At 44.3% G+C, this 12,463-nt stretch overlaps 1 protein-coding gene across 6 annotated transcripts in view; it reads right to left on the bottom strand.

Moving 5' to 3' along the window:
* The window catches only part of LOC119174040 (intermembrane lipid transfer protein VPS13A), a 1,344,268-nt gene that overhangs the window by 331,009 nt on the left and 1,000,796 nt on the right, over window positions 1-12,463 (bottom strand). For all 6 annotated transcript variants that reach the window (XM_075894208.1, XM_075894209.1, XM_075894213.1 and 3 more), the window contains one exon: window positions 9,647-9,749. In XM_075894208.1, coding sequence (XP_075750323.1) covers window positions 9,647-9,749 — 103 coding nt within the window. The remainder of the gene's footprint in view (window positions 1-9,646; window positions 9,750-12,463) is intronic.

The raw sequence follows: 12,463 nt of genomic DNA, 5'->3' as shown, positions 1-12,463 counted from the left end.
AGTCACGGCTGCACCCCTGCCATTGCTCTGTGAGTCTACAATGCAGCCGCATCCGCACACGTGCTATACATGGCAGCAGTGGCTTCGCTGAGTGCTTGCCAGCTGGCTGCCTTGGATGCTTACCGCCGCAACGTCGTGCAGGAGTACTATGGACTTCCCCACACCTCCAAGGTGAGCCCCACGCTGGTGGAACATCCATTTCTCTGCGGGCAACCCAGGAGACACTGTATCATGTGCTGTGGCTATAAAATTGTTCCTGATGGCATCACCAACTCTCAATGACGCTGATCACGACCTGAAGTCATCCGTGTCGTGCACTTCAAGCCATTTCATGCACGTTATAAGGGTGTACTTGTTGTTGTTGTTGTATTGTAATTTATTGCTTTTACTTTCTTGCATTATTATTGTCTTTTTATCTTCTAAAGCATTAGGACGATGCCATTTTCAAAGGGGGGCAATGCCATGTTCCTGTTACAATGTTGGTTCAAATGCAGTGCCCCCACGCGGCGCTGATAGTTGTGTTGAGCTGTGCAAGCCTGGCACAGCAGCGGGGTGGTCGTTTTGGGAAATAATAAAACAGTTCGTTTTGGGCTAAGGGCTCAAGACGTTCTCGTGTTCTTCGCGAGCCTGATGGCCTACTGTTCACGGTTGTCACTACCGCCTGGCCATCAGTTAATCTACACATGTAACAACTGGCGACGAGGATGGGATGTTTCCCGCCATCAGCATCTTTGTGCGCTAGAACTGGACCTATACCATAAGGCGATGCGTCACAGCTGAGGCAAACAGGCCTGGCAGGGTTGAAATGCACTAGAACTGGAGCTGATGCCACCAAGTGCTTGCAGGCATTGAATGCATCTTGTTGTTCATGTCTCCACTCCCACTTCTTCCCTTCACAAAGAAGTAAGTACAGTGGACGAAGGAGCGATGAAGGATTGGGTAAGAAGCGCCTGTAGAAGTTTTCAAGTCCCAAGAAACTCTGAAGTTTCCTGACATCCTGAGGCACAGGAGCATGCAGAATGAATGGCTGCTACCTTGTCAACATTCGGGGAAAGGCCTTCCTTGCTGATGATGTGCCCGAGATACTCAACTTGCGGCACGAAGAAATGGCATTTTTCAAGTTTCAGCTTGAGGCCCGATTCCTGAAGCTTGCTAAGTACAGCACGAAGGTTGCGAAGGTGCTCAGCATTATTTGCGCCAGTCACAAGAATGTCGTCAAAATAGACTGCTACATGAGGCAGTCCCCTGAACAAGTTCTCCATCTCGCGCTGAAATATGGCAGGAGCAGATGAGACACCAAAAGGCAACAGGGTGTACTGAAATAACCCCATGTGCGTCGAAATTGTGATATACTCCCTAGAGGCCTCGTCAAGGACAACTTGCTGGTACGCATCTCGCAAATCCAATTTTGTGAATTTCTCACCTCCAGCAAGCACAGTCCACAGGTCCTCGATCCTTGGAATGGGGTACTGCTCCACTGTTGCCACTGGGTTTATGGTGACACCAAAGTCTCCACTGATTCTGATGGGTCCATCCTTTTTGGTCACAGGAACAATAGGTGCAGCCTACTCTGCTGTCTTAACTGTAACAAGAATGGAATCTCTTCTTAGTCTATGGATTTCTTGAGTAACTCCATCTGTCAAGGCGTACGGCAGTGGACGTGGCTTGAAGAACCGAGGCGGAGCATCTGAAGGAACATGTAGAGAAGCTTTAGCACCCTTGAATGTACCCAGGCCTTCTTCAAACACTTCGGCGTAGTCTTGGACTAGGTGTTTGACGTCGGAAAGTGCGTGAATGTTCACTTCAACATCGGAGACGCCAATGCCCAGCTCACGCATCCAGTTGCGTCCAAGAAGAGTGGGCGATCCGTCTCCGGTCAGAAAAATAGGTAGGTCGGCCTCTCTCCCATGAAACTTCACACTGACGTCAGCTTTGCCCTGAACCTTTTTTAGTTCCCCGGAATAGCTTCGCAGAAGCACTTGTGACGGCTGCACAGGAACCGAAGGCAAAAGCTGAAGAAGATGCGACTTGGCCATGACAGAGACACTTGCCCCCGTGTCCACTTCCATGCGGAGCGGCTTGCCGCAAACGTCAACAGTGACGGTGAAAGGCGGAGGCGGCGTGGCGTAGTCGACTTGCCACATGTCAAAAACTTTGCAAAATGAAGTGGTAGCGGCGTCCTGCTTGCATACCGTATTAACACGATGACGGTTACTCGATGACGGTGAACTGCAAGCCGAGAATGAACGTGCCTTGGTCGGGCTGTTGCTTTGGGCTTGGCTGTCCCTTCGTCACGAATTGCACACCTTCGCCAAATGACCTCGTTTGTGGCAGTAATTGCAGATTGTCTTCACATGCTTGCATTTTGATGCAAGATGTCCGTCCCCACAGCGGTAGCAGGTGACGCCCCCAGAACCTGACGAGACACGGTGAGTCGAGATAGCGCTGCTTGTGTTCGCTTGCGCCATCTCACTTGCATCCCTTTTTGCTGCTTCCATTGCCAGGGCGGTCTGCGCAGCATCGTCGAAGGTGAGGTCCGGTTTTTCCAGAAGTCTTGTTTCGACACCTTGTTGTTTATGCCACACACGACGCGGTCGCGGAGCATGTTTTCGAGTTCAGCCCCGAAGCTGCAGTGCTCGGACAGGCTTTTTAATGCTGCGATAAAATTGCTGATCGATTCCCCTTCCACGCGAACGCACGAGTCGAAACGAAAACGTTGCACGACGGCAGAGGGCTTCGGACAATAATGGCTTTCAAGTACTTGAAGAATCACATGACGTCAGAGAGCTTACTCAGATGAGGGAAATTGAGCTGTCTGAAGATGGTATCGCATTATTACTATGGAAGATAAACATCCACTCGGCTACCGGTCCTGACTCTATTTCAAATTTTGTCCTAAAAAACTGTGCATTGTCTGTCACCCCTTTCTTAATACTGTTATTTAAGATATCTCTTCAAGTTGGTGCTCTACCTTCGGACTGGAAAACTGCAAATGTTATTCCAATTCACAAAAGTGGTTCAAAAACAAGAACGTGCAACTACAGGCCAATTTCACTCACAAGCGTTGCTTGTAAAACATTAGAACATGTTGTTTATACAAATTTAATGGCACACCTTCAAGAAAATAGCTTCATTATTCCAACGCAACATGGCTTCAGGGCTGGCTTTTCTTGCGACACTCAGCTTGTAGAATTTTGCCATGACATCGCAGCATTTATTAACTCAGGTTTGCAAGTTGACTGCATCTTTTTAGACTTTCAGAAAGCTTTTGATACCGTATCTCACACCCTGTTGCTACTAAAGTTGTCCTACCTCAACTTGCCGAACACCCTCCTGAAGTGGTTGGAAGCATACCTGTTAGATGGAAACCAACGCGTGATACTTCATGGTGTTCGCTCTTCTGATGTCTCTGTATTATCTGGCGTGCCACAGGGGTCCGTCCTAGGGCCCCTGCTTTTTCTTATATTTATCAATGACCTTACTGAACACTTGTCTTGCCGTGTGAAGTTATATGCAGATGATTGCTGTATTTACCGTGAAATTTCAAGTGAATCAGATAGTCAACTGCTACAGAATGATCTGAACAAAATCATGTCTTGGTGTTCGACTTGGAACATGACACTCAACCTGTCCAAATGCAACCTCTTAAGATTCACAAACAAAAGACACCCGCTGATGGCAAGCTATGTCATGAATACAACACAGCTGTCCCTTGTAACAGAATATAAGTACTTAGGAGTCATTTTTTCCAGCAATTCGACTTGGAATGCCCATATAAATTACATACTAACAAATGCCAGCAACACTTTAACTTCTTAAGACGTAACTTTAAACAAGCACCGGCCAGCCTGAAAGAAATCCTGTATATGTCGAATGTACGGCCACTTTTGGAATACGCATGCAGCACGTGGGACCCTTTTACTAAGGTGAACATCGACCGTTTCGTCACGGGTGATTACAACTTTTCGAAAAGATCTTTCGAAATCAGGAGTACTTTAGGATGGCCTCTTCTTGAAGACAGGCGCAAATTCTTACGTTTATCTCTGTTTCACAAAATATTCCATGGTTTAACGGGTATTCGCAAAGAAAACTGCATATCGGAGCCTACATATATATCTGCTCGTACTGATCACCCCCTTAAAGTGCGTGAGTTTGCTACCAGAATTACCCTTTTTAAATATTCATTTTTTCCGCGATCAATCAAGCAATGGAACAAACTACCTCATGAAATTGTAGCCGCGTCCAGGGAAACATTCGCCACTGGGCTGGAACATCATATTTTATCGTAGCCTGAGCACACATTAAAGTTGCCTACACTTTTGTTTCATCTATCTAGCGATCTACGCTTCAGCTCTTTTTTTTTTCCCGCCTGCTTTTATCTGTGTGTGTATATATATGTATATACATATATGTGTGTGCGTATGCATTTTATATATATATATTTTTCTTGCTGCTGTACCTTCACACACGTCAATGTTTATTACGTGTCACCATTGGATGCTTTATTATGTATCTGTATTTCTTTTATGTTCAACTCAGTGTTAATGGACTGTCGCCTTTCTGCATTTCGAAATCGTTATCTCCCCCCTACACTAATGCCCCTCGCGGGCGCTGTAGGTACTGTAAATAAATAAATACATAAATCTCGTCCAGATTCTTGTCACTGGGCTTGGCGGGCTTGACCAAATTGCGGAGCAAGCATACGTTTTCGGCCCGCAGCAGCTGATGAACACGGCAGTACGCTTGTCTGGGGCGACATCATTTGCCAGGAAAAATGCTTTGAGCCGGTATACGTAACAGGGCCAGTCGTCTCCTCCCCCCTCGAATGGCTCGAGGTTGCCGAAACTTGGCATGGTGAACAGATGGCAGAGAGCTGCGGGAACAAAGACTTACATGAAACTTCCTTTCATCCTCGTCGCCAGAATTGCATTCGCTCAGCATAGCCTGCCTGATGTCATAGTTTCAGACAACGGTCCTGCCTTCACCAGTGCCCAGTACCTTGAATTCTTAACTCTAAATGGAATACGCCGCATGCTAGTACCGCTGTATCACCCTGCCTCAAATGGTGCAGCTAAAAGAGTTGTACAAACTGTGAAGAACAAACTCAAGAAGTCTGGTTCTGGGAACTTCCAAATGCAGATCTCCAGGTTTCTGTTCCACTATAGGACCACACCACATGAAGTGACAGGTCGGCCACCGTGTGAACTCTTGACAGGAAGAATGTTCAAGACTCCGTTGGATGTCCTCAGGCCAAGCCTGTAGGCATCTGTATTCCTAAAACAACTCAAGCAGAAGTTGTATGCTGACAAAGGGTACCGGCAAGCTCCATCACTGCAGCCAGGTGATGATGTGTACGCGCGAAACTTTCGCAGGGGCACACCCTGGGTGCCTGCCAGTGTCGTGGACGTCACTCCATCATCAGCCAGTGTCCGTTTTGAAGATGGCACCTTGGGAAACCGACACAGCGACCACTTGCGCCTTGTGCAGACAGGAACATTGGCCTCTCCTGAAACTGCTAACGCTGCAGCTCCACCACAGTTGGAGCCGCCGCTTCATCATGCGCCAGTTATTCCAGAAGTGCCTCATCAGGAACAGCTACCTGGAACTAGCTTCTCTGGGAGTAGCTGTGCCACAGAGAGTGACCGGACTCCGCTCAACAGGGGTGTGCATGTGAACAGTGACTTCGTCGTGCCTACGCCTAGCACGCCAAAGTTGCGACGTGGCACAAGAACTAGGAAACCGGTGAATGTCTACTCCCCGTAGTCTTCCTCCTAAGAGGGAAGGAGTGTTACAATACTGGTTCAAATGCAGCGCCCCCACGCGGCGCTGATAGTTGTGTTGAGCTGTGCAAGCCTGGCACAGCAGCGGGGTGGCTGTTTTAGGAAATAATAAAACAGTTCGTTCTGGGCTAAGGGCTCAAGATGTTCTCGTGTTCTTCGGGAGCCTGACGGCCTACTGTTGACAGTTCTCACTACCGCCTGGCCATCAGTTAATCTACACATGTAACAGTTCCTTTCTCAAGTTTCCTCATCACCATATAACACATGTATGTGCCGTTTTGCACAACCACGGCCATTGAATATGAACCATTGAGATAATCATAGAACCTTTCAATGGGATTACGGCCACAACGAGAACATTACAGATTCTTCTGAAACTTACGTCACCACTAGCGATAGCACTGAAAGATTCCTTGGCACATGTACAAATGCTGACACGCATCATCACTTGTCACTCGATCGACGGCCGGAGCTCTGTTCGCCGCTATTAGTGCCAGTGTCTCGCTGTAATCTGATGTTCTTTTTACATGGCCACAAGTTCAGCCCAATAAATATTTTAACCTGAACACCCAGTCTGCTCCCTTCGTCTACGTCAAGACCCCAAGGCAATATGAATTCGAAGCGTGCTCCCAGAGAGTCAGCTTGGTCTCCCAGGCTTTCCCTTTGTGTGCCTTGTGGAAAATATGAACTTGCGTTCCCCTAGGTTGACGATTCAAAAACTAGAAAGTGAGACAGGATGTCTTAGAATGGAACAAAGGGAACCGAATAAGCTGCTTCACCTCTTCCTTGCTTCTCACTATTCCAGACCTTGTCTTCATCTCTATAGGAGTTTATACTCTATATGAACTTCTGCCAGCTGCCTCTTTTAACCTGCTGGAGTGTTCTTTGGCGGAATCTCACAGACTGTGGGGGAATCTCACAGATAACCCAATGCTGTTTCTTCTGAGCTTCGTGGTACTTGTCATTCCACAGACACGACGTTCCCTTGTCACCTTTGTTATTTCTGGTAAACATTCAGAAACAGTAAAATAATAAATGTAGTAAAATACTCAGCAGCTGTTTCAATACTTAAAGGAGACATGTCTGCCCACGAGATATTATTAATGTTGCAAAACTCCTCCCTATTGGCCCTGTCAAGCTTCCATTGAGGAGTGTGGGTTGGATTTTCACTTTTTTTTGTTTTGATGAGTATTGGGAAGTGGTTGAGGGCTTTGAAACACTTCCCAGTTATAATCAAGTAAATGAATGCTAAGATCAATGGAAACCAAAAAGGCTCTGCACTTAATTCAAGCTTGGCACCACTACTAGCACAAGGCTGTTTTTTCCGCACCAACAACACTGCTGATGCCTGCCTGCATTTTCGGCGAAACAAGCTCCATAACATGATTGCATAAAGATTTTTGAAAGTCTGTTATGCCATTCCTGAGTTGACAAAAATGAGAATCACCTGTGGCTCATACCTGCATTCCATGGCTTCCATGGAACCTAGGCCTGAAGCCAAGGATGTCAAGGACAACTGAAGCAAAAAGTTACATGACATATGCAACAAGTAACTCACGCTATTCGTGTTATGACCTGTTTATCGTTTTCATCTTAAACTAATGCTCGCCCATGCAAAAAAATGACAAGGAAACGACCACGAGAGCACCTTGATGTAGGCCAGGGGAGCTATTCTCGCGGTGTCCACTAAGTACACATGTCCACTTCGGCCTCCACTGATTGGCTGGAGCTTGGCGAGCAGCAAACCGCCTGTTTTTGGTCTTTCTTCTTCAAAGTCATTTTGACGCCACACAACTTTCACTTCTCTCGAAACAAATGAGAAAGACAGAACGGATTTCACTGCAAGAATGCCCCTTCGAGAGATTGGTTTTTGGACACACGTCTCAGAAGTCATGCATGAACTCTAATACTGTTAGCACTTGAATTTAATTTAACCTGGCCACCAGCCTGACAAGCTTGGAAGGTCGGTATACATTCCCTGCATCGTTCTTCAAACATCTCAACATGTTCCGTGATGTCACGATTTGTTTTTTTTGTTTTGTAGCTGAAGTACTCTGTCGAATTGGACATCTCCATCACAAGAATCGCATCCCAGATCAGACAAACAGGCCGGCGAACGGACGGGTGGGCGGGCAAACAAATGGGCATGCAGACAAGCGAGCAGGCGGGTGGGCATGCAGAAAGAGTCAAAGTGTTTTTGGTTTGCAAATAAATACTTCTCATTTAAAATATACAGATATGTTCTTGAAGGCTGTGCAAAAAATCTTTCTCCGCCCCATGTCATGTTACAGTTTCCTTTGCAACCACACTTAATAAAGGCTATTGTTGGATTGATTGCACTAGTTGAAAAACACTTGAACTAGAAAAACTTTAGACATCCTTGAACTTAATACGTATTATCATGATCCTCAAGAGCCTGACTATGCCCCCTACTGGGCTTCTCCCATGTTTTCTCAATCAACCCGGTCCTGTGCTCTCTGCTGCCGTGTTATACTTGCAAACTTTTTGATCTCATCTGCCCCACTCATTTTCTGTCTTCCCCTCCCTACATTTGCCCGCTCTTGGAATCCAGTCAGTTACCTTTAATGACCAGTAATTATCCTGTCTATGATACAATATACACACAGTAGAAGTTAGATTATACGTCTCTTGGTTTTGCGACCCCTGGTTTTGCAACGACCCACATTTTACGATGAATCAGTTTGGTCCTGCAAAAATTTTCATAGATATAATGTATCAAAAACCTTGGTTATAACACGCAGTTTTATGCCGGCCCCGCATTTTATGATGACTTTCAAATTCTGTCCCAAAGAAAAAAAAAACATTTACTCGAATCAAACGTTCACCAAATATGCACAAGTGCAAAATATGAACTTGCGTTCCCTTAGGTTGAGAATTAGGAAACGAGAGAGTGAGACAAGATGTTTTAGAACTGAAAAATTTAATCTCCTGGAAGTTAACGCACTTCTACATACGCCTCAATCGCGTATGTATGTATTCAAGGTGATTACCTAGTTAAGCTATATCCACACGGAGTAGCTTCAGCCAGCTGAAAAGCTGATATTTTCATATCTTCGGTTCGTGGAAACATTTCCTGGTCGACATACAGCTAATATCCTGCTTTTGTTGCACTTGCAGTCACAGGTTTGTGCACGCATAAAAGTGCGACGCAGCTCTTTTCATCGCGCAAAATTACTTTCACTTGATGTCAGCATTCATAATAGTCAGTGCTCATATTAATAACAGCGGGACATCATTAATTGCACTTCTCAAGCCAAAAAATTACGACGCTACAGCTCAGTCGCGTGCGAAGGCATTCTATGCAAGTTTCTGGTCCATCATCATTATGTGATAGCGATGACTCTCCTGACAAGAGGCCATTGCCAATGCTTTTCCTGTTTTGTTTTCACACGGAGGCAGCTTTTGGACTCTGTTTATCAGTAAAAAGAAGCACGTTAGATTTGATTTTTAAAGTTGCGAACAAAGAACACCTCCTCCAACTATGTAATGCTGTCATTAGCTGCCACCCCCTTGGCAAGAATAATTTATTATACCTTCCTTTTAGAGGCACAAAGTCCTGCCGTGGGCTTATTCAGGCGGTCTGTACCTGCTTTTTGGACAAGGCTAAATGTCACTGCCTATAATTTTAGTTTTTCGATTATATGAAACCTGGATTCTACAACAGTTATGAAAACACTATCAGGAGAAAAGTGCTTGCTTATAGTGACGATTCTGTGCTTGTCCATCTCACTGTTTCTGCACTACATTTTCTTCAGTCATAATTGTTCAGCACACACACTACAGCTGCAATGAAAGCACCTACATTTCAGAATATTATTACCTTATTTAATGTACACTTCACTCACCATCCGTGCTGCTTTGGTCAACTGACGTCTTAGCCGTTTTGTTGGATTCATTCACTGCAGGGCGAAGTGACCTGAATGAAACTCTTTCTTTGCCAAAATCATCCTGCAACAGAGTTCATTTTATGCTTATAGAGGAACACACAGTTCTAAATACTAAGAAACAGTGGCTTTCTTATTAAACGAAAAAGAAACACACACAGAAGCTCTTCATATGAAGTCAACTACCACTCGTTTAAATAGAAAGGTGTTACCAGCTAAACATGTAAAAACCCGAGTGCCTGAAAAGAAGAAATCTTACTAGTATGCACACAACCTACCAGCTGCAAATGAGAAGCACCACTAAAATCCTAATTCCTAATTCCTAATTCCACCACTAACCGTGATACTGTACACACAAACTTGTCCATGACCACTGCGTGCACAATCAGCGTGTCAGGGAGGTGGTTAATATCGTGAATGTGATCGTGGGAATTCGGGTATTGCACTGAAACAAACTGTGAAAATAGATCTGAAACAATATTCGTTCACTCGCGGTTTAAAGTCTAGCTGATTGGTTCGAGCTGGGGGACCAGGTTTTTAAAAAATGGGTTGATGATTGATTCCCTAAAACGATCTCCACCATTTTCAGAGACTTCACTGTACATTAGCACACAACAACAAAAGTAAAATACAAGGTAAAAAAAGGTGCTAATACACACGCGAAAAAAAAAAGTGACCGGCATTACCGCGGCATGCACCACGCGAAGTCGCTACCTCGCATAATATTTTCCTCGGCTGTTTCCGCAAATTCCAATCAAAGATGCTCAGCATCAGCACTGTTTAAAACACTTGGAGAGCCACACTGCGAGTTTGGTGGCATGGGCCGCAGCAGTATATTAAAATTAATATTACTATTATATCTCTTGTAAACTTGCCCAACTATGCATGGTGACTCGTTTTCTATGGGAGATGCTGCACTTCACTCATCCACTCCTAATACTGCGGCTCGAGAAACTTTGGGCTTTGACTCTTTCTTGGGCCGCGCAATTTGTAGTGAAAGTGAGATAATGGGCCCTCATAGGTCATGGCAGGCAGCCGGTGAACACAGTGGCTGGTACATGTGTCACATATCTTGATTTTCTGATCTTTTATCGAGCCAAAGAGCGAGGCCTTCCTGATCCGATGAGCTCGTTAAAGTATGACAACAAAAAAAACTCATGGCTTTTCTTTAAACATCGTGCACAGTAAAAAATGACGAGCCCTCTATAAACCACGCTGCAGCACGCGAACTGCTGTAGGTACCCAGGCAAGGCGGGGGAGGGCAACAATGCCGGAAGTGAAATCATATGAACACTATGTACACTCAAGTAAAAATGCATCAACATCCTATAGTTACAGGTGCCCTGTTAAACCTCTCAATGGCAACACAAATGCCAATAAAATTTCCTGTTGGTCTAAGGAAAAATCTTATTGGTACAATAAGTACTGAATTAGAAATTCATAGGCTCTATTTGACTTCTGTTGTCCCCACTAGAAACCAACAGGTGACATTTATATGTGACCAACAGAATCAATATGTTTGAATCACTTACATAGAAGATGATTGTTTCCTTGCCAGTGTTGTAACTGTGCACAAGACAGGTGATTCTTTGCTTTAATGAAAACTACCACCCAATTTCTCTAATATCTAGATGCTGCAATGTGCTTGAACACAAATTTACCCATTACATAATGGATTTTTTTAAAAATAGCAATCTATAGTCTCCGGATCAACATGGCTTTCAAAAAACTTATCAATGTGTATGTAAGTGGTTGAAACAGTTCATGAAATCGCACAAACACTTGATTCCTCGGGCCAGGCCGATTAAATTTTTTTGCACTTTAGCAAGGCATTTAACTCTGTTCCTCGCAAGACACTTTTCTAGAGTCTCTGACACCTAAATTTGCCATCTTTTGTCTCAAAATGAATAGATGCTGATCTTTCAAGTTGCCCTCAGTACGTTGACATGGGAAGACATATTTCTAACACATTACCAGTATTCTCAGGTGTTTCACAGGAAAGTGTCTTAGGGCCAAATCTTTTACTTGTTTACATCAGTGATACAGCTCACATGGTGGAGTCTAGCATTACTTTTCTATTGTTCACTGATGACTGCATTCTATATAAAGAAAAAGTAAAATGCCAACAGGATCAGCTGCACTTGAATCTTGTCCTAACACAAGTTAGTGAGTGGTGCATTCTGTCTCCAATGATATTAAACGCCAACAAAAAGATGCTACTATTAGTAAAAAGAAAAAAAAAACCAGCCATTTATGTTTACCTACCACGTTCAAGGAGCACAAGTACATGAAGTGCGCTTAGGAGTAACCATTAAGTAAAAGCTCGTTAACCCGGATCTCACGGGACTGGTGAAAATGTCTGAGGTAACCGAAATCTGTATTATAGAATGAACCATCAAAACAAAAGGAAAAATGTTGGTTCTTCCACTGAACCCTGGCGCAACCCACCACAAGGAATCGGCCATGAAACGGAAAATGTCTCATTTGTGAGATCGAATTGTTTTACCAGCAGGGTTATATAGGTAAGGATGTTTAAACAAAGAACCAATTGGTAATTGATAGATTAGAAATAAAATAAATAGAGGTAATAAAAAAACGAGCAAGTTATTATGATTTGAAATAAAGTGAATTTATGCCTCAGCTTAACATTCCATTTATTTTATTGCCTTCAGAAAATAGCATACAGCTTTGCAAACTTTCCTGTGGCTAAATCCCTTTTCAGTTGCTCCAAAGGAAAGGACCACCAGAAGGGATAAATTTAGAGCCAACCTACGAAGA

Source organism: Rhipicephalus microplus, chromosome 5, assembly GCF_043290135.1.
Source record: "Rhipicephalus microplus isolate Deutch F79 chromosome 5, USDA_Rmic, whole genome shotgun sequence".
Lineage (NCBI taxonomy): Eukaryota > Metazoa > Arthropoda > Arachnida > Ixodida > Ixodidae > Rhipicephalus > Rhipicephalus microplus.
Note: the sequence above shows the minus strand (reverse complement) of the source record. Positions and strands in the feature narration are given on the sequence as shown.